The sequence below is a fragment of the Delphinus delphis genome, chromosome 4 (genome assembly GCF_949987515.2).
Source record: "Delphinus delphis chromosome 4, mDelDel1.2, whole genome shotgun sequence".
NCBI classification, from domain to species: Eukaryota; Metazoa; Chordata; class Mammalia; order Artiodactyla; family Delphinidae; genus Delphinus; species Delphinus delphis.
This window is the reverse complement of record NC_082686.1, coordinates 142467946-142495213: the sequence shown is the minus strand read 5'-3', so window position 1 is coordinate 142495213 and position 27268 is coordinate 142467946. Positions and strand designations below refer to the sequence as shown.

Genomic DNA, 27268 nt, shown 5'->3' with positions numbered 1-27268 from the left:
ACAGGACGCTTGCCGTTCAGGAGTTTATAATCAAGCCAGGGAGCCTCGCGCTATAAGCTTGTGGTTCCTGGACGTATGTCCAGAGCCCCGCGGGAGCGCAGGGGGAAGAGTGCATAATTCTGCCGGGAGTGTGGGGTGGGGTCCGGGGGCGGCTTCCAAGAGCAAATGGCATCTCAGCAAACTCCTGCAGTTCCTCGGACAAACGAGTGGAAACCCAACCCCAGGGAACAGCCTTTGCCGGAGCGTGCAGGTGTGAGGCTCACGGGTCCTCAGGCTCCAGGGCAGCTGGAAGCTGGGTGACGGTCCGTCGGAGGAAAGCAGGGGACGGTGGGCGGGGGCGAGCTGGGGGTGAGGTCACCACTGGGGGAGCCCCTGCAAGCCTCAGGCCAAACCCAGCCCTACACCTGCTTTTGTAAATAAAGATGTGCCGGCACACAGGCAGATCCCCTTTGTCCACGTATTTTCTACTGCTGCGTTCGTGCTACCACGGCAGAGTTAAGGAACCGAGACAGACATCATACGGCCCACGAAGCCGAAACATTTTCTATTGGACCCTTTTTTAAAAGTCTGAGGATCGCTGGCTGCAAGACTTGAACGATCGCTGGGATTTCCATAACTGACTCAAATGCGTGTGGTCAGCTCCTGTGGTCTCCAAGCAGCGTGGTCTCAACTGGCTCCCTCCCCATCACGGACACAGGCTTGTCTGCATAGCTCATTGACGATCCCAAATTTTGTGTCTTCATTTACTGTTGAACCTTTTTTCCTTGTTCCTACTTCAGGGCTTTGCTACACACTTGCCTTGCCTGACACGGTTACAAGCCTCCCACCCGCCAGCAGAAGCTCATCACTCAACTTGGGAGTCGTGTTACTTCCTTTGCTTCCTCCCCAAGTTCTTCATAAATTTTTGTACTGCTTTTAGAATGCAGCTGAAAATCGATTTTTTTCCCCTTACTGTTACCGCTTTCAAATCCCATGGTCTGACAAAGAGCTACTCCTCCACAAAAAAGGTTCCCCTACTGTACAAAGCCCTTGGAAAATATAAGGCATACCCACCAGCATCTACAGAACAGAAAAATGAAGAAATAATCATGCTTTGCTGACGGGACACACAATAAAGGATTTCTTTTACCAGTACAACGCCTTATACTTTTAAAACCAAATGTGATCTATGAAAATTAAATTTGCACATGATTTTCCAGGGCGTACATCTCTAATACGTAGCAAGGAGTGTAATTATTGTTTTACTAACCACTGGCAATAAACCCCAGAGTTTTCAAGGCTGCTTTTTACGGCATGCGGTATATGTTGCTCCCTGGGCCCAGATCCCAGGGCTGCACCTTACCAACCGTGTTACCTTGAGTAAGTTAACCTCTCTGTGCCTCAGCTTCCACATCTTGCTGGAAAGGAGGGAGAGAGGAATTATAACTAACCTACCTTACAGGGTTGCTATGAGGATCAAATGGTATGAAGTATTACAAGAGGTTAATGCAGTGCCTGGCCCATAGAAAACACCGCGTCTATGTTAGCGGCTACCATGGGATGATTCTCAGGTTTCTTTCTTTCTTTTCCCCCGCAGCATAAAGAATAAGAACGTACTGGGAACAGCGCTGTGAGACGATATTTCGTGGGGAACGTGAAGTTGTTTCTGCCTCCTGACTTTCTGGTTTCCCACCGAGAAACACTTCTTCCACACCCTTGGCTCTCGTGGTTTGGGTGGGTCCGGAGCTGGGCACACGATCCCAAACTAGCCAATCACCATATTCAGCCCCCAACACCCCAAAGTCCTGCATTCACAGAGGATCTGAGGCTCTCTCTTTCTGCCGGGTAGGCTATTGGTTGGCCATCTTTATTAGCCATTTGGAAAATCTTCCCAGAAACAAAACCAACACAGCAAAAAAAAACCAACAACAAACCAGCTCTGAGAAATGAAGAGGAACGATGAGAATGCCCCCAAAACAAACGTGAGCCTTTGGATCCAGTCGTGTCATCCAGTGACATGTGTTGATTTTTTAGCTTATGTCAGGTTGGAGCTGGGTTCTCTGTCCCTTGCGTCCAAAGGGTTCTGATACATACTCGTGAAGTGACATGACCTCTGGCCCCAATGGAACGCAAACCTTGCTAATCTTGGTGCTGCAAAGGAAGCATGGCGAGCAGAGGTGGCAGATGTGAACTGTAAGCTTGGTTCTGTCTTTAGCCAGTTGGGGATTTGCTGGGAAGAGCGTTTCACCTTGCTGGGTCCTGGTGTACTCGTATGTCAAAGGAGAGAGGTGAGTGAAAATCAGTCTCTAAGATCTGTTTTCAGCTGCACTGTCCTATGAGTCTCTGTTACTCCTGGGTTTGTTTCAGTGGTGGGTACTGTGGTATAATTGATGAGTGATTCTCATATGCTCCACCGTCCTATGAGTCTCTGTTACTCCTGGGTTTGTTTCAGTGGTGGGCACTGTGGTATAATTGATTAGTGATTCTCAAATCTTCCTGCTTCCTTCTGTTTCAACTTTTAAAATGTTCTATTAGACTCTCGGTCACTGTACTCCAAGTGGATATTTCTTCCCCTTCAATTTCCTTCTGAAGAAAATATATTTATTTTTGTTTACTTGGGCATAATGATCCCATTTTCTTCCCATTTCTATATTTTTAAATCTAATTAAGGTGACAAGTTCCTTGAGGGTTGAAACTAGAGTTCTCCTGTGGGTGTAAACATTATTTTTTTTAATTGGCAACCAACCTTCCAGTTTTTACAGAGAAGCAGGATATGGGTTTTAAGTAATGTAAGCAGGAAATGGGTCTCCAGCCCACGCAAAATAAATGCAAAAGTACTGATTTACCCCGAGTCCACATCTGGCTTACTCATTTATAATTTTAGCCTGAACTGAAATTCTCCCACAGAACTGCAGTGTAACATCCACATCTACAGAACGTCAGACCAAAAATGGGGAGTTAGGGGGAAAATCCTGTGAGTCTCGCTTACACATATAAATAATTTGCCTACTTCAGGGCAATATCATGCTTTTCTCATTAGTGCCAGGGTTTGGGGACTGAGCTAAGGAAAGATTAGCTTCAAAGCTTCACATTCATGGATTTTTTTAAAAAGGTTTTTAAAATAACATTTATTTCTTAAAAGTTAACATGTGCATAATAGGAAACCAAAAAACACAAGAAGCAAAAAACAAAGTCATCCGTAATCCCGAGCAGTTTACCATTTGATGTGTCCTTCTAGGTCTCGTTTCTGTATTTACACAACTCAGCATCCATGTTTATGTAATTAAGACCATACAGTTAGGTATCATGCTTTTTCACACGCCATGAATATTTACCATTTCAAAGTCCCAAAGCTATGAGTACTTTGATAACCAAGAATGTACTACACCAACTCAATCTGGAAGGAAAGAGTCATTCAATAGCTCTAAAGTTTGTAGGGGATCAAAGGACCTGGCTGAGATGCGGGCAACAGAACCACCTGGAGGAGGTGACCCTCCCAGAAGGGACGGCATACCCAGCATGCATCCCTGTCTGGTGACTCCAGGCTTGCTCATCGGGACCTTAATTATGAATAAGACCCCAGCCTCAACTGCCTTCATGAGTCCTTGGCAGAGAGAAGCAAACCATCCGGAGGCAGAGGTGCCAGGGGTGGTGGGTTCGGCAACTCAGGGATGCCGGTCAGGGCCCGAGTTCTGTCTGTCTTTGCATTCTTCCATCCACAGAGCCTGCCCTGTCCTATAGCCGACCTCCCTTGGGGCTGGAGAACACTTGCGTCTCCTTGTTCACATGCATCAGAAGGCAGGACACTTCTGCCCCAATATTCTAAGCATGAGTCTTTTGTTTTAGTCATTTTGTTTTGATACAATTTCAAATTTGCTCAGAAGTTGCAAGAATAGTTCAAGGAACTCCTTCACTGTGTATCCCTTCACTCAGATTCACAAGTCTTAATATCCTGCCACATTTTCTTCCTCTCTTTCATTCTCTCTCTCTCTCTCTCCACACACACACACACACACACACACACACACACACACACACACACAGCCCTTTTGGACCATGGAGAGTAGGCGGCACATATCAAGAATAAGAACATTCTCTTATGTAACGATAGCACAGTGATCAAAGTCAGGACATGCAAAGTTGATTCAACGTGATATTCTAATTGACAACCTATATTCGAATTTCAGTAACTGTCCCAATAATGCCCTTTATAGGTAGCTTTCCTCCACTGCAGGGTCACCAGGATCATGCCTTGCACTTAGCTGTAATGTCTCAGTCTGTCTGTCTTTCATAATCTTGGCAATTTTGAATTTTAGTTTAGTTTTGGTTTTTTAATTGGGTTATTTCCTTCCTGATCATTGAATTTTCAGAGGTTTTCCATATCCTACATATAAGTCCTTAGCAGATATGTGGTTTGTGAATATTTTCTCCTCGTCTGTGGCTTGGCTTCTCATTAATTTCACAGTGTCATTTGAATAGCAGACATTTTCTGATTTTGATGAAGTCTGATTTACCATTTCTTTCCTTTTATGGGTCACGAGCATGAGTCTTGAACTCATTCTCACTGGACCAGCCTAGGTTACACGTTCGCCATCAACCAATGACTGTGGCTGGGACAGGTTATACTGATTGGCTTGAGTCAAACGAATGGATCCAACCCTGACGTCTTCCCTGAGGAGTAGAAACCCAAGACGCAGAAAAGCCTATGTAAACCCTGGGCAGAGTTAGGAAAGGCGAGGGGCAGGAAAGACACTGGGCAGGCCGCCAAGAAACATCCCAAGTCAGAGCTCCCAGCAGAGCTCCCGTCGGCCAGCTGCGCACTCTCAGGGAAGCCCTGCCCGGCTCCAGGGGCCTCGCTCCCATGGCCACACGTCCCAGTTCCAAAATCCAAGAGCGTCTAACCAACATAAAGCCTTCAAACCCCGCTGTCGGACTGTGGCTTTTCGTCTCCCTCTCGTAGGGGTCAGTGGGCGTGGCTTAGCATCTCCAGGGCCACTCAGAGCGCCCCGCCCAGTGCCCCACTCAGATGCTCAAGTGTCAGGACGCAGTGGGGGCAGGTGGGCAGCGATTCCACTGAGCGCCCAACCAGGCACACATCCCTGCGTCTTCCTTACACCTGCCTGAGCCCGGCCACGCGCCTGGCACGTTCTTGTTCCCTTCGTGATTTTTTTGGTGCTGTATGTACTCTGCCTGTATGTGTATTCTGCATGTATAATTCAAAGCCCCACAAGCAGATGATTATGGACCACTCATTTTTAATCTATTCAAATATTCTCTTCTGAATTAATCAAGTGAATAACTGTTTGGAGGAGTGGGGCTGAATCGAGTTTGGAAAATTGCCAACATGCCAAGTTTCTAAATGTTTCTTCGACAGCAAAAGTTTTACGCTCCCTCCCCTCTGAAAAAAGGGTCCATTATTACCACGGTTGATGGACCCTCTGAAAAAGGGTCCATTATTACCACATGCCTCTCGCCTCGTTTTATTCTCATCAACACAGGCAAAGCTCGCTATTCCTACTGTCGAGATGGGGAAACAGAGTCTCCATGTGGCTCTAGGACCAGTTACCAGTGGCTCAGAGACACAGAGCTGGTTAGTAACCGCTCTGGAATACAAGCCTGCTGTCCACGACACCCAGCGCCTGCCTTTTCACCAACTGCCACTCAAATTGTATCTGAAAATCCCCACGGTCGTTCTATTTCCGTGTCATCTCTGTTGACACCTACCCCTGGCAAACTATCACTCGTGTCACGTCTGAATTCCACACGCTGACGTCCTCCACGACTTGATTTTGGAGGCTGAGCAATCATATTTATAGATAAGGCAAAGAGAAAAGAATTTTTTGGAGACTCCACTTACATTCTTTGGACATTCCCACTTCAAAGCACTTCTGGAGTCGACAGTACTGGCATCGATTCCTGGTGACTTTATTAATAACACAGTTCTTATCTCGGTGACAAGTGTAAATCATGTTCTTCTGAATACTTCTGCGGAAAAACCCCTGCAAGCAACCAAGAAGATGAGAAAATTAAGCAAAACTACTGAGCTTCATGAGAAATCAAAGCCAACCTTATCAATGCATTGCCTGCTCGTTCTGAGTAATGAAGTGATGGCAGCAGAAAAGTTAACTTATTTAAGCCTTAAAATCCTTGTGAAATATGAATAGTCAGTTCTCTCCCTTTGCTGCAAACCAGAAAGCCCCTTTTAATCAAAACTGGACTTGCCCGTTATTATCTTGCTAAAAGAAAATGAATACCAAGCGAATTCACTTGGAAAACATAATGCAGAGTTGGGTTCGCTCCAAACAGGCTTAACTTCCTAAGTGGCTCCCTTGCTGGCCAGAACAATACCAGGTGAGTCCACTGTCAAGAAAGCCAATAGAAGAAGCATTCCACTTGCAGAAGAAATTATACGCTTCGTGAAAGAATCAGGTCTTTCCAAAGGAGTCTTCTCCAAATGCTTTTACATATTTAGCTCTCGTGATAATATTTAAAACACGATTTAATTTGCAAAGTGTTTAGAAAAATATTATCCAAGATTGGAAACAAGGCAGAAAAATGATTGTCTGCTCGTTTAATGGCATGTGGGAGCTGTGATGTTCAATATGATAGCTATGAATCACGTGTGGCTATTTAAATAATGAAAATTAAATAAAATTAGTATGATAATCTCCAGGTCCATCCATGTTGCTGCAAATGGCATTATTTCATTCTTTTTAATGGTTAATATTGCACTGTATGTATGTACCATATCGTCTTTATCCATTCACCTGTGGATGGACATTTAGGTTGCTTCCATGTCTTGGCTACTGTAAACAGTGCTGCAATGAACACTGGGGTGCACGTATCCTTTCAAACCATGTTTTTCTCCAGATATACGCCCAGGAGTGGGATTGCTGGATCATATGGCAGCTCTATTTCTAGGTTTTTTTTTTTAAGGCACCTCCACAGTGGCTGCACCAATTTACATTCCCACCAACAGTGCAGGAGGGTTCCCTTTTCTCCACGCCCTCTGTAGCATTTACTATTGGTAGACTTTTTGATGATGGCCATTCTGACTTATGTGAGGTGATACCTCATTGTAGTTTGATTTGCATTTCTCTAATAACTAGTGATGTTGAGCATCTTTTCATGTGCCTCTTTGGTCATCTGTATGTCTTATTTGGAGAAATGTCTACGTAGGTCTTCTGCCCACTTTTTCTTTCTTTTTTTTTTAACATCTTTATTGGAGTATAATTGCTTTACAATGGAGCCCACTTTTTGATTGGGTTGTTTGTGGTTTTTTGGTTTTTTTTTGATATTGACCTTCATGAGCTGCTTGTAAATTCTGGAGATTAATCCCTTCAAGTGCTCAACAGCTACACATGTGCAGGGGCTACCACACTGGGCAGCACATGTACAGAATATTTCCATCATTGCAGGAAGTTCCCTCGGGCAATGCATACGCCGCACTGACTGACAAACTTACACGAGTCATCTAACGGTCTCGGGAAATGTAACTTCCTTTGACTTACTGTTTATTATTGACTGGACCTTGACTCTGTAAAGACTGTAAAAGACTGGTAACTTATAAATCATATGTGCCTAGTATAGGTGCGAAGATTCCTGCCTGGTTGAAATATAACCAAAGATTATTGTTTTATTGCCTTGTAGGACATTAAGCAGTTGGGTCTAACTTTGCCACCTTATTCCAGCATTCTTTTTTCCAATCACCCTATCTGTCTGTCTGCCTACCTCCCTCCCTACCTATTTTTTTCATATCCTTCTTTGAACCAGCTTTGTCATCTGACTGTTTCCCTCGTTAATGAGTGAAATAAGTCTTCAACATGTGCTTACTGCATATTTGAATAAGTATTGTTTTTTAACTTTTGGAAAGTTATATTTTGACCAAAGAAGCAATTTATCCTGATTTTTTGGGAAACACTGATGAAACAAATCACACTTCAGGCTCCATGAGCACAGGGTCTCCCCCCAGCTTCTCCTCTCTGCGTACCCATCTCCCCACACAGCTTTGCAGAGAACGGAAAATTAAGTGGTGCTTGTTAAGACAGAGATGATTGAAGAGTGAGTGATGGGTAAACCTGCTGTCTTTTCTCATTGCCCAACAAAAACCTCTATGCTGCTAGGAGTATTACAAGCAAGGAGTTTTACCTCATCAATTGTGATGTGACTTTTACCTCCGTTAGTAATAATTCTCTTGAATGTGGGAAGCACATCCATCCACTGTGTTGAACAGCAAACAAGACTTGCCATCTGAGTTCAACTTTCCCTGTAGTACATTAACACCCCAGGAGCCAGAACTAAAGACCTTCAAAGCTAAAGCACATTAGCAAAGGAAGCTCACGTAACACACATTGCTTAGGATATTTACGTGGGCACCCTAGGATTTTAACATCTAAAAAAACATATTTTTACTGGCATGGTTCGACTGTAAACGCCTGGAAATCTTGTTTAAGGTTGCAACTCCTCTTACATCCCAGACACACACATTTTCCAAGAAAATGTAGTTTATTTTTGTACCTCTGGAGCTACAAATATGCTCAGAATCTAAAATAACAGGTTATAAATACTTTGAAGCTCTAAGAGAATCTGTGCACTATGGTCACCTCAAACATATTTTTTCCTGCAAAGAATACCTACAGGACACTCTTGGCTGCCAGACGTACAACCTCAATTGACAGAAACTTCACTGCTATCCCGTCAAGTAACACTGACACATGGAAGATCTGGTCTTTTTGCAGGTGTGAAGCAAGTGAGGTATGGACCAAGGTGACCTCCTCCACTTATTACAAACTGAATAATCAGTTCAGCAAATTCTTAGTGAGTGAGCACAAAGGAGTGGAAACCAATCTCCTGACACCCGGATGAAAGAAGAAGAGAGAATTAAGAACTTTATATGTCACTAATTATGCAGTCAGCGTGGTTCAGGAACAATGACAGCAGAAACTAAATAGGACTTCTTGGTTTTCCAAATCAGAGTTTGGGCTGGATTTCATGAGGAGGTCTAAATTTCAGTAAATCATTTCCACTAGGCTAGAATACTTGCTGACTAAAATGTATGCTGTGAGGTATTTTTATTCATGGCCTGGGTAAACAGAAATGCCCTCTGAGGCCAAAGAGAGGATTGCATTGTCCAAACCCCCCTCCTCCACAGTAGATACCGTGAACCGTTCTGTAAACCTCGTTTCTACCGCTTGGAGGGCCTTTTGTGTGCGTGCGTGCGTGTGGCACCATAGCCCGTGTCACCAAAATTTTATCTACTTAATGTTTTATTTAGGTTGATTCTTCTTTATTTTTTTTTTAAGATTTGTTTTGATGTGGACCATTTTTTAAAAGTCTTTATTGAATCTGTTACAACACTGCTTCAGTTTTATGTTTTGTTTTTTTGGCCCCAAGGCATGCAGCATCCTAGCTCCCCGACCAGGGATTGAACTCGCACCCTCTACAATGGAAGGCGAAGTCCCAACCACTGGACCGCCAGGGAAGTCCCTCTTCCTTTATTTTATTTATTTATTTTTTGTGGTATGCGGGCCTCTCACTGCTGTGGCCTCTCCCGTTGTGGAGCACAGGCTCCGGTCGTGCAGGCCCAGCGGCCATGGCTCACGGGCCCAGTCGCTCCGCGGCATGTGAGATCCTCCCGGACCGGGGCACGAACCCATGTCCCCTGCATCGGCAGGTGGACTCTCAACCACTGCGCCCCCTCTTCCTTTATTTTCGACATTATTTAAAATGGAAACCTTTAACCTCTGACTCAATTTGAATACCAGCACCAACTGTCAATATGAGAAGGCATTCATAAAATAAATAAAATGAAGTTGAACAAAACAATAATCAGATGCGATTTCACTCTCGCTGGATTCTGCTTCTGCTAAACCTCACTCCTGGCTGAAAGGGAATGGAGCAAGACTTAGCTACAGATCAGCACTTACTTGAGGCTTCTCTTGAGGAATTCAGAGAAAATAAACATGTTTCTCACTATGTGATTCAATGAGGTTTAACGCCATGAATCTGTCCCACCTAAAATTGGGAGCCTCATAATTTGGGAATCAAAACTGTATCCCAAGGTTGTTACATGTAAAATGAGCTTTAGTCGTACTGAGTTCAAACAGAAACAGACTCAACAGACTTTGAAAATAAACTTCTGGTTACCAAAGGGGAAAGAGGGGAGGGAGGGATAAACTGGGAGTTTGGGATTGACATATACACACTACTATATATAAAATAGATAACCAACAAGGACCTACTGTATAGCACAGGGAACTCTCCTCAATATTCCATAATAACCTACATGGGAACAGAATCTGAAAAAGAATGGATATATGTATATGTATAACTGAATCACTGTGCTGTACACCTGAAACTAACTCCAATATAAAATAAAAATTAAGTTAAAAAAATTCTTAAGTGGAAAAAAATAAAAAGTTTTCCATCAAAGCAAAGTACCAAGTTCAAGTGTGGTAGTTCTTGCAGCCAGGAGATGGGTAGGTACGGATGAAGGATTCGGTCCTCTTTGGAGAAGCAGCCCCACGGGAGAGAGGGGGCAGGAGGGTGCAGTGGGAGAGTCCCCGCAGGGAAGGAGCGGGGCAGGCTTGGAGAGTCACAGCCTCAGGTCTAGGCGCACTCACGCACTATCTCCTGAGGGAGGGGCTGGAGGCTCACTTCCAAGACCCTTCCCAGCTGTACCTTCCCGGGACTCCAAGTGTGTCCTCGCGCCAGGGAGTGACAAGTTGGGATGGCTTGAGAGTGAGGATGAGGGGGCTTCTGTGGGCAAAGAAGATGGCGAAGGAGGATGTTTGAAGATGAAGGAAGGCGAGACCGTCCCCCTGTAGGGGTGACAACTGCGATTTCTTCAGACTCACAGACACAGAGATCAGGTTGGGGGTTGCCGAGGGGGAGGGGGTTGGGGGAGGGATGGAGTGGGAGGCTGGGGATTAGCAGATGGAAGCTATCATGTATGGATTGGATAAAAAACAAGGTCCTACTGTATAGCACCGGGAGCTGTATTCAATATCCTGGGATAAACCATCATGGAAAGGAATATGAAAAGGAATGTATACATGTGTGTAACTGAGTCACTTTGCTGTACAGCAGAAATTAACACACAACATTGTAAATTAACTCTACTTCAACAAAAAAATTTAAAAAAAAACAAAAACAACTGCGATTTGTTTGGACTAGCCTGGGGCTTAAAAGACACCAACAAGAGGGCTTTCAGACGGTGTCACCTTTATCTTGGAGCGGAGCCCTCACCACACCTCTGTGGGGACCTGGGGCAGGTGTCTGTGACCAGATGGAGGCTGGAGTGTCAATCCTGGCTCATGGTTGCTGGTCATCAGGAAGTCTGAGGGCCTGGTTTTCTGACACCAAGTCTAGAGTTGCTGGTGCCATGAGTTTCCTCTTTCACTTTCCAGAAACATCCTTTTTCCCAGTAAACACAGAAAACTTCTATCAGGTCTTGAAGATGTTATGTCACCTCACCCAGGAAACCTTCTCTGACTGATCCAAGCAAACATGAATGCTTCCTCTTCTAGGTAACCTTGGGCTTTTGCTTCTCCTTCTATATCACACCTATCTGAGTATGATATTTAAAATATTAATCAATAGTACCATCTACTTCGGAGGTTACATGGCCATCGTGGGGGAAGTCCAGTCTGTGGCCAGCAGTCACAGCCTCAGGAGTCCCATGGGCTTCAGAGATTTCCACCAGTGGGTGTCCCAGAAGCACCACCCAGTGTGACATCTTTCTTGCTGGGATTCCAGCCTCCCTGACAGGGGACAAGGAGGGGCATGGGGGCCGGCTCCACAGAACTAGGGTGGACAAGATGGGGACTCCACGGTGACTTCATGTGTCTTCCCTGGACTCACCACAGCGGACTTGGGTGGAAGGAGACAAAGACTGAAGGCAACAACTGGTAGGAACACAGTTCAATATTTCAACACCTAGTACAAATGGACTGGTACAAATCAACTGCATATCCCCAGCACCGGGACAGAACCTGACACACGGCAGATATCCAACAAACAGCTGTCGACTGAACGAATGAACAACGGACATCCTCAGCTATAAACAGAGCCAGAGTGATAGTCCTTAATTCCACAGAATATTCCGCAATGATAATGTATTCCTTGAGGATGATATTATCTGTACTTAGGGAGGGAAGCATCCAGATTCCCCTGAGGTTAGTAGAAGACCCACTGATTTGAGTTGTAATCAGGACTTCTGCTGGTTAGCCATGATCTGTGTTGGTTAATCTGTTAAGTAACTTCTGTTGGTTAACTGCTAACTTGGTGAAACCTGCCTTCTGCTGTCTAATCGTGGCTTCTGCGGCTTAAGCGTGACTTCTGTTGTTTGAGATCGCCAAACCAAGTGACACAATGAACGCTCTAACTACCTAGATCAAGAAGCTAGACCTGCATCACAAACTGGGTCAAGTGTTTTCTAACCGCAGGTTTTTCAACCTTTCTTACCTCATAGGCTCTTCTACTCTTGCTATCAAAGAACTGGGGTCCAACCAAAAAGAAAAAAAAATAGTCACTTGGTGGAGAAGGCCACATAGGCCTTAGAGCCATTTGAGAGCCATTTGCTTCGCATCATAGCGATACCCATGGAATGCCCACTCCTGCTCAGATTTCTTCTGTCTCCCCTTGGGGATATGAGGTGCCATTGCTCTAACTAACGTACTATCTGCGGGACAGAAACAATCCTAAATCAGAAGGGACGGTATGTCTCTTGTAAACCGAAATATCCTCCTGCACCTAACTACTTACAATTCGTAATTCCCTTGATGGACTAGTCAGATGTCCCAAATCTAAACAAGACATGGAGAAAAGTGACTCATCTCACTCCTTCTTCATATTTTGATATGACATTAAGTTGGGCCTCCTTCTCCCCTCTCATACTCTCAAATCATTGCTCCGATTCTCATCATTTTTTCTCCCATTCATGGGTCCTGTTTCACCTTCTAGTTTTCAGATATCATCACATATAATATCTTTCACCCTCTCCCAAAGGGGGTGATTTTTTGGTTGGTTCAGATAGTGGGCTAGTGGTTAAGAATTAGGCTTTAAAATATTTTTGTGAAAAATAATTGCCTGGGGACTTCCCTGGTGGTCCAGTGGTTAAGACTCTGTGCTTCCACTGCAGGGGGCACAGGTCTGATCCCTGGTCAGGGAACCAAGATCCTTCAAGCCGCAGGGCAAAAAAAAAAAAAAAAAAAAAGCCTGTCGTTTGTGTGTTATGTATAATTATATATAATATCTTGCCTTACAGAAATGGAGTGGGGCTGAGATTTTTTAAATTAATTTTTATTGGAATATAGTTGATTTACAATGTTGCGTTAGTTTCAGGTGTACAGCAAAGTGAATCAGTTATACATATACATAGATCCACTCTTTTTTAGATTCTTTTCCCGTATAGGTTATTACAGAGCACTGAGTAGAGTTCCCTGTGCTATACAGTAGGTTCTTGTTAGTTATCTATTTTATATATGGTAGTATGTATATGTCAATCCCAATCTCCCAATTTATCTCTCCCACCCCTTTCCCCACTGGTAACCATAAGTTTGTTTTCTGTATCTGTGACTCTATTTCTGTTTTGTAAATAAGTTCATTTGTATCCTTTTTTTAGATTCCACATATAAATATCATATGATATTTGTCTTTCTCTGTCTGACTTACTTCACTTAGTATGATAATCTCTAGGTCCATCCAAGTGGCTACAAATGGCATTATTTCATTCTTTTTTATGGCTGAGTACTATTCCACTGTATATATGTACCACATTTTCTTTATCCATTCACCTGTCAACGGACATTTTGGTTGCTTCCATCTCTTGGCTATTGTAAATAGTGCTGCTATGAACATTGGTGTGCATGTATCTTTTTGAATTATGGTTTTCTCATGGTATATGCCCAGGAGTGGGATTGCTGGATCATATGGTAGCTCTGTTTTTAGTTTTTTAAGGAACCTTCATACTGTTCTCCTTAGTGGCTACACCAACTTACACCCCACCCACAATGTAGGAGGGTTCCCTAATTGGTAAGGTAGGAACACACTTTCGGGCTCTGATTTTGCCCCCTAGGTGATATTTACATCATACTGTATGCTGCTGGCACCTACTGAACAGAGGCTGGAGATGGTGTTAGATATCCTACAATGCAGAGCAATTCCCCTGCTGTAGACTGAATGTATCCCCGAAATTCCTACATTGAAGTCTATTGCCCAGTGTGATGGTATGAGGAGGTGGGGCCTTTGGGAAGCACTTGGGCTATGAGGGTGGAGCCCTTATAAAAGAGACCCCAGAGAGCTAGCTTGGCCCTTCCTCCCCCATGTAAAGGTAAAGGGAAAAGACAGATGTCCAGGAAGCAGGCCTTCACAAAACTCTGAACCTGCCAAGTGCCTTGATCTTTGACTTTGCAGCCTCCTGAACTGTGAGAAATAAATGTCTGTTGCTTATAAAAATAATTTAAAAAAAAAGAATTAGGCTGTAGCTCGGGTACACGTGGATTTAAACACTGACTCGGCCACTCACCTATGTGATATTGAGCAAGTTACACTAAGGCCTCAGTTTCCTCATCCGTAAAATGGGGATAATAAAGTACCTACTTCATAGGATCGCTCAGTGCACCCAATCAGGGAACACATATAAAGTGTCAGCACAATGACCGGCGCACAGCAAGGGCCCCATGAATGGCAGCTTTAGTTACTGGCAAAACCTCTTTCCAAAGCTTTCTTCTGGACAATTTCGAATATACATTTTGTGTTTAAAATAAAGATTCCCAACTAGGACAGAACACTGTTCTGAATCTCTGAACAACATGGGCTATTGTGGGCAGACAGCCTCATGATTCCAAAGACTCATTCATATATCGATCCATTCACCCAATGCCAATTCCCATCCCAACTGGGGTGGGCTCTCCCGGGGCGTACAAAGATGGATAAGGCCTGGTCCTGCCCCTCCTCAATCTACCAGGAGCATTAAGTCAAGGGAACCCAGCAGTGTGGAAGCAGCAAGTGAAAAAGGGCCCAGTACGGTGCCTGGCACATAGCTGGCACACGGCAGTTATTTACTGAGTAAAGGCCGTAGGTATTCAAAGGAGTCAGAAAGGAGTCAACACTTGATCCCAGCTCTAACGAAGGGGTAGGATTTGAACAGCGAGACAACCAACAAGGACCTACTGTATAGCACAGGGAACTCTACTCAATACTCTGTAATAACCCGTATGAGAAAAGAATCTGAAAAAGAATGGATAGATGTAGATGTATAACTGAATCACTTTGCTGTACATCTGAAACACAACACTGTAAATCAATTATACTCCAATAAAATTTAAAAAAAAATATTTCCCCCCAAGGAGCATTATGGGTGAGCAGAGGCTGGGGTTAGAAAGGACAGGGAATGGCCAGTGGTCCGGGCCGGTAGAGTCGTGAGCGATGGATGTGTGTGTGAGACACAGCGGGGACAGCGGCTGACGTGCAGACGGGGGGAGATCAAGGAGGCCACGCCAGGCGCTGGCAGGGCAAGTACTCGCTCTTCTGTGCAGGAGAGGGCTGGGGTCGGAGGTATCCTCTGCTCAGATGGCTCAGGAAGCTGTGCATCACTGATCTCCTCGTGCACTAACTGCATGCACGCTGAAGCAGACAGTGAACTCTGCGTATCAACACAGGTCCCTAACACCCAGAGCCTGCCCTCAGGCCTGAGCAGAAAGAGAGCCCTAGAAGCCTGATTTCTGGAATGACGGTGCACTTGGCTGACTCGCGTGCAATGCTAGAGCTGCTTCTGAGAATTCACACCATGGTGCTTTGGATGGAAGTTGCTTTGCTGCCTTAGAGCCATTGACATCGGGCTGAACAAGTTCAGAAACCATCGAGGTCCTTTGAAGAAAGGCACTAAATAAAAACTTTTTTCCTTTTAAAAAAAGGCAACTTGGCCTTTTATTTGTCATAAAAAGCATGGGGTCAGGAGAAATTCACCCCAAAACTAGTGTGGGAAGCACATCTGTTTGTACTGGGCTTTTGCAGAGCTAATTTCTATCCCACGCAAAGTTCGAAAGGGTAATTTCTCCTTCCTGAGTGAGAGAAGAGAGAGAAAAGTGAGGAGTGTTGCTTAGTCGTTTTTCCTCGATCATTAAGAAGACTATATCTCAACCCCATCTCAATCAAAGAGTAATATGCAGGTGGCCACCCCAGGGAGGCATGCCCCCGGCCAGCCAGGCCGGCACGGCGAGGTCCTGGCCAGGCCAGCGCAGAGCTGCAATTCCCATTTCCAGCCAGAAGCAGAGATGCTGCCAGTAGGAGGAGGTGAGTGTGGAATAATCCCATCACAGCGACTTTGGGAAACACGGCTTTCAGACCAGGAAACACGTTGCCTTAAACAAACAAAAAACACCCTCCAGAGTGAGTGGAAGTCTATGCGTGACAACGTCTGAAAAGTTATTAATAGCCAGATTTGGGGGGAGAAAGAGAAAAGTGAAGACCTTTTCACCCTACTGAAAGACAATGGTGAGAGGGAGGGAGAAAGTAAAAAAACAGCCCACTATTTTGATGACAAACAGAGAGCTTCCTCCCCAGCAAGGAGGGTGGGCACACATGTGACATGGAGAACACTGGACAGTAGAGCTGGGGGGGGCCGCTCTGAGCCATGAAAGGAAAACAACGTAAGATTCCTGCTCCAAACAAGAAAGTCAAGTTGTCCCAAGGGGTAGAGGCTTAGAGTTATTTTTTGTTAAAAAAAAAAAAAAAAAATCCCCACCAGGGGAAGGTCCCACTTTTGGAAATTTAGTAAAGATGAATGGGTGACAGTGGTGAAGGTGGACGGCGCCAAGGTCTGATAGCCTCGGCTTCTGTAAGGTCCCTTATTCCCCGGCGCCTCTCACCTGCTCCCTGGGAAAGGATCCCTTCTGTCCTTCCACCTGACCATGCATTTCAGCCCTAACTCTCTCCTTTCAACTCCCCGGGACTGGAAGTTTCCTGAGCACATTTACTCTTGCCCAGGTTACAAAGGCGAGCCTTTATTTTGGGAGATGCCTAGAAAGATGGTTCATCTCTAAAGAAGGCGAAGAATACAGATTTAGCAAAAATATCATCTCTGTGGGAACGAGTCTTTCCAGAAGAGGGTGATTAAGGTCTTTTCCTGGACTTTGTCAGGTGAACCCCTGAGGGCTCAACCCCTGTTAGACCCAGAGGCCAATGCTCTCAATCCTTCTAATCCCCAGTTAATTAAAACTCCCCGGGAATACCAAGGCAAAGGCAGCCTGTGTTCTTAACTGTGAACCTGAACTCACAACACCAGAGATCAAGGTTTAAATCTCCAAAGTCTTCCATGTCCCAGGAAGGGCACGGGGCCACTGCATTCAGTCCACAGTGTTCTTTATCTTAGAGGAACATGATCTGGGGAAGAAATGCCACCAGGTAGTATAAACTGGGAACCAACAAGTAAGAAGAGATTAATTGGTACAAGTGTCTTTTAATTTAGGTGAAAAACTGGCTTTTTATATTTCCGAAACATGACCTTGGATAAAGTAAAGAGTTTTTGAAAGTGCCCAGCTATCACATAGCTCTGACTGCTTATTATAACCCCGTTCTGACTGGTAGGCAGCCGATCCATCAGGTTTGGGGGCCAATAATCACAAACAAAATTTGGGAGGAGAGTTTCACAAGGCAAGTAAACACTACCGGTTAAACTGGCTGTTTTTCAAAAAGTGAAGGGATCTGCTCTGGGCTGGCTTCCCGAGCGTGTGGCCTGGGTAGTCACATAGTCACACAGAGCCCGGTTCTAAAAGGGTACTAGGTTTATTGCCCTGCTGTCATTGTCTTGAAATTCTGAATCACTGTTGAACAAGAGGTGAGCGTTTTCGTTTTGTACCGGGTCCTGCAAATGAAGCAGCCGGCTCTGCTTCCAGAATACCATCTCCAGCAAAGGCTTCCAACCTTCTTCCTCCGTGAGGACCTGGACGTCTTAGGTAGCCTCTCTTTTCCTCTGGCTGACCTGAAGGCTAGTTGTAAGACTGCTGGTCAGACAGAGTTAAGCAAGTCCACCACCATCACACTTAGTCTCCCCAGAATCTTCTCGGGATGTTTTGAGCAATACGATGGTTCCAGAAAGAGCCAGAAGGGAAAGCCATTCGGGACGTATTTGATGTTCTACAGTGGGCTTTATTTCCCACTTGGATATGGGACTTTGGAGGGCGCTGGGAGGAGTAGGAAGAATACCAAGAACTTTTCCATAACTGGATAAAATTTCCTTCCAAACAGCACATATATTTAGGCGCAGTCTCAGGAGGGACTCCAGAAGCTCAGCCATATGCGTCCTAGATGTCTCTCACTCCCTCTTGGGAGCCAGCAAAACAAAGAGTAAAGTAGAAAGAAGGTGAGGTCAGACAGCGACTCTGTCACCCAAAGAATTTCTGTATCGCAGGATGAATATCACAAATATAGTGTCTTGGGGACCACCTCCCCGCTTCTCAAGAATCTGAGTTGAGACAGGGTAGAAAGAAAGTCTGAAAGAGAGAAAAAACCCTTCTAAAATGGACGATTTCACTGGGCTCCACAAAGCTCTCTTTAAATCTGGTTTTGAGAATTTACATTCAACCAACCAAAGACATCTGTTTTCTAGATTACTTGGGTCAGTTATTTTGTGCCCTTCCACCATGAAACCCATAGTTACCGATTTATCATCAGGATTACTCTAAATATAACAGGGCAAGAAGCCAATGCATTTTAAGTTTTTTAATTCTCAATTCTTTCACTGAGAAAAATGTACCAGAATAGCTCCTCAGCTACAGCCTGGGAGTTAGCAGACCCCAGCTGCTTTGCACATTAATTTCTAAGTCTCATCTGGACTCAAATTCAAGATCTTCATCTGTACTGAAGCGGGAGGAAAGGCAAGCAGAAGGACACAGAGCCAAAACATGCTCCAATATATTTAAACTCTTTGCAGAGGAGTATGAATTTTTAAAATCGCTTTTAGAAGTCTGGTATGCAACATGTCACCATCGACAAAGCCAGGACTCGCTCCTCCATGACATGCTGGCTGATGACAATGTACATCTCACAGTAACTCTGTGTATCACCTAATTCAAAAGCCTTTCACAGATGCCAATAATTAGGATGTACTGGTATTGTTCTGTGATGCGAAGAGGGACCTAAATTAGAAAAGAAAACAGATGCCGGACCAAAATTTCTTGTACTTTTTCCAAGTTCATTTAATTTTCAGGGCCATTCAGGGATCTTCTACTGGAATTTTTCTCACTTACTTTGTATGTGGTTATGTCCTGAACCTGACGTGAACAGGAAGAAATCATAGAGGACGTGGAAGCAGGAGAAGGAAGTCGGTCAGGCTTCCACGTGTAAGTCATCAAGAGGCTGATAACTGTTAAAATAACCGGCATTGATTGGCTGTAGCCTTCTGTTTCTCTTCACCACAGACGCTGCTCTGACAGAGCAATGATCTCACTCACAGGGTGGGGAGAAAATACTGCTTAAGCTCCGGCTCTCAAAATGGATTCTGTCCTTATACAGAAAAGCCATGGTGACTCTAGGCTGAGGCCTGATACACACCGTGTCCCAAATCCACCCTCTCAACTCTGAGCTCATCGATGGAACGGTCTGGAGCCCGCCTGCCCCCCACAGTTGCCTGTGTCCTTTGTCCAGGCCTCCACACCTAGACCATCCTCTTTCTCCACCAAGCCTTCACTCATGCTGTTCCCTATGACTCAAAAGTCCTTTCCCTGCCTTGCCTTTTAGTTCATGATACAGCCCCTGAGAGGGTCAGCCACCTATGAATCCCCTACTACACAGCAGCACACCCCATGGCAACACTCACTCCACAGTGCTGCAGTGATGGGTCTTCACGTCTTTCTTCCTCAAAACAGGAATCCTTTGCAGGCAGTATCTTAATTATCTTTGTGAGGTAGCATAAGCAACTTTTCTAATTAAAAAATAATGTGGTGCACCCAATGTTCACAGCGGATCTATTTACAATAGCCAGGACATGGAAACAACCTAAGTGTCCATCGACAGATGAATGGATAAAGAAGATGTGGCACGTGTATACAATGGAACATTACTCAGCCAATAAAAAAGAATGAAATAATGCCATTTGCAGCAACACGGATGCAACTAGAGATTATCATACTAGGTAAAGTAAGTCAGACAGAGAAAAGCAAAGACCATATGATATCACTTATATGTGGAATCTAAAATATGACACACAAATGAACTTATCTGTGAAAAAGAAACAGACCCACAGACATAGAGAACAGCCTTGTGGCTGCCAAGGAGAAGGGGAGGTGGGGGAGGGATGGAGTGGGAGTTTGGCATTAGTAGATGCAAACTGTTACGTAAAGGATGGATAAACAACAAGGTCCTACTGTATAGCACAGGGAACTATACCCAATATCCTGGGATAAACCACAATGGAAAAGAATATAAAAAAGAATGTATATATATGTATAACTGAGTCACTATGGTGTACAGCAGAAATTAGCACGACATTGTAAATCAACTCTCCTTCAATAAAAAAATAACATGGTGCAAGTTATTTTGCTTTTTATGTATCATATGGCGATTCCACGTAGAAGGAAAGGGAGGAAAAGAAAGATCGGCATGGAAACTTAAATTCAATAAATATAACAACCATCAAAAATTTTTAAGCATAAGGAAAAGGAAAAAGGATGTTATATTTTCAACAGTGAAACTCCAGGATCATAAATTCAGACAGCAATACCAACTTCACGATTTATCCCAACCTCCTTTCCTTCTCATTCCAAATTAGTAAGAAAGCAGCTCAAATTGCACCCCCAGCTCCTCTTTCTTGATCTTTAAAATTAAAGTTGCGATATTTTGTCAGCACGGTGCCAAGATCTGAAATTGAGCAGGTCCCCAGTGCAGGAGGTAAAGGTCTCTTACACGGCATGAACTTGCCTGCAGTCAGCATAGCACATTTCGTCTCCCACCCAAGCACCCCACGTTATAAAAGCACGCTTCCGAAGCGGCTGCTCTCGGAGCCCTAACCTGTGTGCGTTCTGTGCCTATCTGATGAGGGGAATTTGGGAAAACACACACGAGTCACTTTTTAAGTGTTACTTCTCTGCTTTTCCGTCTCATCCCTGACCTGAGTTGACAAACGGAGGAGCAGCCTTCTGACTATACGGGGGAGAAGGGGGAAACCAGTCCCGGTCAGAAAAGAGGTAGCTGCCAATGAGTTCATCTGTTCTCCAGTTTTCAACTAAAGGCAGCTAATGGATGTAGGGGGACACATTTTATTTTTTCCTGACAGAGCCCTTATTTTTAAACTCTTAGCTTCATTTTCCAAAATTGCTGGCTTTAGACTTAAGAAGCACACAGCTTGAGTGGAAAGCTGCATGTTCTCCTATATCCTGTATCAAAATGACATTTTTCTCCTCAGTGGCTACTTCCCGCTTGGCCTCCCAACGCTCTGCTGTCTGGGGCGGGCTTGTGGCGCGGTCTCTGCCCCAGGGGGTGGGTGTTGGGTCCCACGCTCCCCGCCAGCGAGGCATCCCTGGGAGCTCTGGGGTGCTTCGCCCAACTCTGCTCTCTTTGGATGATCATTCGGTGGAATTTCATTTACCCTTCCAATTTTTTCCAGGAGAACAAAGAAGATAACTTGGATGGGTGTGTTTATTTGGAACTCTTCTGAAAGAACTCCAGTCTCTCTTAAGCAGCTGCCTCTATACGGAATTTGGGAATTATTTTCCTTAGATCTAACAGGACTGAGCATTCCCTTGGCCACGGCTGGCCTTCTTCCCTGGAACACACACGTTCTCAGGATTGATATTTTTATCCAGAGTTTTCTCAAATGAATAATTAGGAGATGTACACAGGCAGGAGTAGGAAAAAGAGCTGGGCCCCCATAAATCATGACCAACTGACCTGTAACCACGAAGGACTGAATGACTTTTTGTTAACAGTTTAGCAGTTCTGTTTCTGCGGGACTGCACTGTCGCTAGGCTTCAGGGATTTGTGGGGCAGTGGGAGTTAGAGCTATGGGAGAAGTCCTTCAGGATTGGACCAGCCACCCCACAGGGCTGGGAAAGCTGCTGTGAATCACGTGATCCTGGTTTTGACATTTAACATGTCTATGGGGACAAGACGATAAGACATTATAATTCCTCTTTCTTTTTGTTTTATTTTTTAATTTTTTACTTTATTTTTATTTATTTGGCTGCATCGGGTCTTAGTTGTGGCACATGGGATCTTTTTGCTGAGGCATGCAGGCTTCTCTAGTTGTGGCACGCAGGCTCCCACGTGGGCTCATTCGTTGCGGCGCACGGCTTAGTGCCCCGCGGCATGTGCGATCTTAGTTCCCCGACCAGGGATCAAACCCACATCCCTTGCACTGGAAGGCAGATTCTTAACCACTGGACCACCAGGGAAGGCCACCTATTTGTTTTAATGTCACCTGAAGTTTGCTTGGTTCACCCAAAGCTTCGAGAGGCACATTAGGACTGAGCATTACACCTCGGTGGGCATTAGAACAGACCCTGTGAAAACACCAAGCAACGGCAAAAAAGTGGCGCTTTCGTCCTGCCAGAAAAACGGAGGGGACTCTTAGGAGCCCCTCAGAAGGAGATTCTGAATTAATCTGTAATTTCAGGTTTCCAAGTGGCTTTTACAAGTTTGCTTACCCGAAGCATTTCAGAGCGCCATCTCTTTTAATTTTTATCCGCACGATGTTTCACAAACATCCCGACCTGAATCATGGCCCATCATCTTGTTATCTTAATGGGGGGAGGATAGAGTGTCCTGCCGCCCTTCCTCATTAGGTGTCCTCATTTACACATTGAGGGAAAAAGTGCCGAACGTGAATTATTTAAAATCTATTGTATCCGTGTGTTCTGTAAGCATTCACTACCGGCAAAGCAGACCGATTATTTTTCACTTTTAATTGTGCTGATACCTCATCTCTCGGTTGTAAGTGGAGAGTGGTAGGTGACACCGTCTCGCACGCCAAGGACCAGAGAGGCAATGAGGTCTATCGAGTCTGTCATACAGAGTGAAGTAAGTCAGAAAGAGAAAGACAAATACCGTATGCTAACACATGTATATGGAACTTAAGGGCAAAAAATGTCATGAAGAACCCAGGGGTAAAACAGGAATAAAGACACAGACCTCCTAGAGAACGGACTTGAGGATATGGGGAGGGGGAAGGGTGAGCTGTGACAAAGCGAGAGAGTGGCATGGACATATATACACTACCAAACGTAAAATAGATAGCTAGTGGGAAGCAGCCGCATAGCACAGGGAGATCAGCTCGGTGCTTTGTGACCACCTAGAGGGGTGGGATAGGGAGGGTGGGAGGGAGACTCAAGATGATGGCGATATGGGGATATATGTATATGTATAGCTGATTCACTTTGTTATACAGCAGAAACTAACACACCATTGTAAAGAAATTATACTCCAATAAAGATGTAAAAAAAAAAAAAGCCAAGATAACCCACTTAGTGGACGCACGTTTAACATTCTGCTAAGGATGGGCAACCTGGAGTAGCTCTTTTCATCTGTAATGTGTGTCTATTACTGTGTCGGACATGAATGAGAGCAGGACAGAGCCCGGTTCCTTGTAGAAGCTCTCAGCTGAGGGAACCAGTGACATGTCACCAACCACACACAGGCAGCCATCGCATGTGAGTGAGAAGGGGCCTGCCCATTCCCCCACCTCCTCCACCAAATCTCAGGTGTGACCTAAGATGAGAAGCATCAGATGGGATCATCGCTAGGTATGCTTGAAGACCTGGTCCTAACCTGAAGAAAATAGTTAGAGCAACGACAATATATTTAGATAATAAACTTACAAATCTGTGACTGGAAACTGATCGAAATAAGACTGCACACAGGACACAAGGATTTATTACTAGACATTCAAAATGAGCCCTAATCCCTCTCCTCCCTTTGAACCCCCAAGACCATCATCAGGAAATGCCCACGGGTACTGGATACATCTGTATGTGGTCAAAAAGTGTCTCACCGTTATCTGAATTTAACATATCTCTTCCAAACACAGCAACTCAGGAATTCGTTTGGGCGAATCCACAGATAATGACTATAGAATCATTCCGATGTTGTTTATTAAGTCAAAGACTTGTTACAACTCTTGTGTATCCTCAGCATCCCATCCAGTGCCTGACCTGGCTTCCGGGAAACATTTGCTCATCTGGATGGATGCAGGGTTGCATGGGGGCAATGACTCAGTTTGCAAACTGAGACCAGCCGGGACCTAGGACCCTTTGCTGCAGTGCTTGCACCTGGACAAACGTCTCCTTAAGAAACAAAATACAAAGAAACCATAAGGGGACTAAAAATAACTGTGTGCATGCACAGTGGGGGCAAATTATGGACAACAAGATACAAAAAGACCAAAAACCCAGCTGCCACTTCCGAAGAGCCAGGAGCAAAAGCAGGGCGCTGCGCATGCCCCCTGCACATGACACCACCAAAGGGGTGGGCAGACCACCTAAGCCACACCTCCGGCCCCACCCCTGGCCACACCCCTACCCTCACCCCATATAAGGAACCAGCTCGACCCACTTAGGCAGTGAGCAAGGGAACCTGTTGTTTGTTCTCTCTCCCCTCTGCTGCAGCAGGGGCCCCAATAAAGCCTTGCCTGAATTTCTTGTCTGGCCTCTAGTCAAGTTCTACTGATTACGGAGGCCAAGAACCCTGGGAGGTAACAAAACGACCTCTGCCGGAGCATAGGGATGGCTGAGAGAAAAAGCACCAGGAGGAAGGCTATGGGAGTTTCCACTCTGCCTCTCACTGACTTTGGGACCCGAGCAAACTGTTGAGCGACTCTTGCGGTTCCTCTTCACACATTTGAAGTCATCTCTACGCATCTTCCAGCACCGATGTCTGAGATTTCCAGGAGTCTGAACGAGGAAACACACGTCCGAGAGTCCCCCCCTATGAGCTCAGGTCCATGCCTTTTGTGGGACAGGTCTGGTTTGGTAAGATGCAAAGACATGAAGAGATCCAGCATCTCCCAGACATGGGTCCTTTTCGCACTAAGTCAACATCCAGCAAAAAAAGACAACTCCCAGAAAGCTAACCAAGTCCACAGCAGGATGCAAAAATGAGCTGCAGCATGTGTGATGCTGGTGAGTTTCGTGTCCGCACTGTCAAACAGAACCACTTTGGTGAAAGCCCGCAGTCGGCCCCACATGGTTCATACCCTCCAAACCCACCGCTCCAATCCGGTGGGAGCTTCAGAACGCGCTCTTGCCTTTCCCATTCCCAGCAGTTATCCCTGGAATCTCGACAGCCCAGTCATCACCTCGAGTCAGCGTGCCAGGGGAGCAGAGAGGCCAGGAATGTTCTACCTCTGCCCCCAAAGGGACCAGGAGAGGGAGAGGCTCCTGCCTTCCTTTCCATCTGGTTTCTCCAATAAAAGGGAAAAAATAAATGGAAATGAAAAGTAGACAATCAAAAAAAAATCACATTTACCTTCCTTTCGCTAATGTCTGTAAGATGATTTTTTTGGCCTGGCAGGAGATTCCAGATGGGCCGTATAATGACTATAATTTAATACGGAAAACCCGAGTTCAAAGAAACACATTTTTCCAAGTCAGAAAGTGGGTTGTCTCCCGTGTAATGCAAAACACCGGGACAAGTCATTGCATTTCTTCTCTTATTGCACATTCGCCTTTCAACCTAGTATCAGTCCAGCCAGACCCGAAGCCATCAAACCAGAAACTGTCGCTCTCCGAGGTGGGCCGGCACTGACGCATGCTCGCCGAAGGGCCAGAGACCGCTCACGACGCAATGTGTTTTCCTCCGGGCTCTCAGGATTTATACCACCAATTAAGGGCATAATGAGTGCCCCGAGTTGACCTCCTAGGAGCAAGAATTAATTAAGCACAGGATTTCTTAGTAAAGAATGACATTTCCCCAAACGAGTAATACAAGGGAACCATATTTCCTGATACAACTGTGCTTCCATGTACCATCCTGAATTGTTAACAAAAATAGAATGATCCGGGAACATGGCTTAATTTATGTTTTTAATTTGGTAATAAAAGAAAACAATCTCTACTTTTATCCTTATTTGGGGGGCAAAGAGAATGTTTTGAGCATGTTGCGTATATGTAAAGCACAAAATTATTTACATTAGTAATATAACGTCACTTCTTTTAATTACCAACATCAAGACAAAAGAAGGAAGCTGGGGCTCATATTTAGAATCTCCAGCGTTCAAAAATGAAGAGTTGTGTTTTGAAACTATTTGCTTCCTAAAGTTCTTACGGTTCCATAAATTCTGTAACCGAGTTTTTTTTTTTTTAAAAAAAGGTTAAGGCTTTATTTTGGAAACTACCCTTTGGATAGTCTAATCTAGGGGTTGGCAGAGTCCTTCCGTAAAGGGCCAGATGTAAACTTTTTAGCCTGTGAACCGTACGGTGTCTGCTACAGAAACTCACGCCAGCCATGGCTGACTGGAAGCAGCACAAACAATTCATAAAGGAGCCAGCACGGCTGTGTTCCGAGAAAACTTTATTCATGAACACCGAATCTGAATTTCATATCATTTTCATGTGTCATAAAATATTCTTTTACAATTTTTTTTAAGCTTTTCAAATGCAAAAGCTATTCTTAGCTCTCAGCTGTACCAAAACAGGCAGTGGACCAGATTTAGCCTGTGGCCTGTAGTTTGACAACCTCTGGTCTAAAAGTAACGTCTATTTTTAAGTAATCAGTGAGGTCTGAGAAAATGCAATCTCTGTCCCTCTCTTACACAGATGCACACGAATAGAAAGTCACACACAAATCCACCTAATTATCAACACCAGGGTCTCTGAAACCACTGATGTGGTACAGGGAAAATATGGCTTCAAGCATGTGTCTTTAGTGCTATGAACTAGACGTGAAAAATATCTCAGCCTTGAAGAAACATTACGGGGGTGGTAGGCAAAAGAGACCTCCTTCCTCCCGTCCTTTCTCATAAAGAAAACTCCCACCCTAAATTACAAATCATGCCCTCTACTCCTTGAAGGAGTTAATGGAGCTAGCATGAATCTGGAAATCCCTACAGCCTACTTGACAATTAATGTATTTAAAGAGCAGAGGCTTTTTAATTTAGCCCATCAATCACTAACAGAACATTTTGGTTGAAAATATTAGGATTTCCAAATAACTTTATGGCTCTGTAAATTGCCAACATACCATCTGCAACGGAATTAACATTTATAACCAAACTGAAATCATAAATAAAGCAAATTATGCTGCAAATATTCGTAAGTGCCCAATATGCACTTGAGAATGATAATTAGCATTTTATAAT

General features: G+C 44.7%; 1 protein-coding gene across 2 annotated transcripts in view; it reads right to left on the bottom strand.

Annotated features, from left to right (window-relative positions):
* The window catches only part of RARB (retinoic acid receptor beta), a 185576-nt gene that overhangs the window by 101846 nt on the left and 56462 nt on the right, over nt 1-27268 (bottom strand). For both annotated transcript variants that reach the window (XM_060011566.1, XM_060011565.1), the window contains exon 3: nt 5837-5978. In XM_060011566.1, the coding sequence (XP_059867549.1) occupies nt 5837-5948 (112 nt within the window). In that variant the 5' untranslated portion in view covers nt 5949-5978. The remainder of the gene's footprint in view (nt 1-5836; nt 5979-27268) is intronic.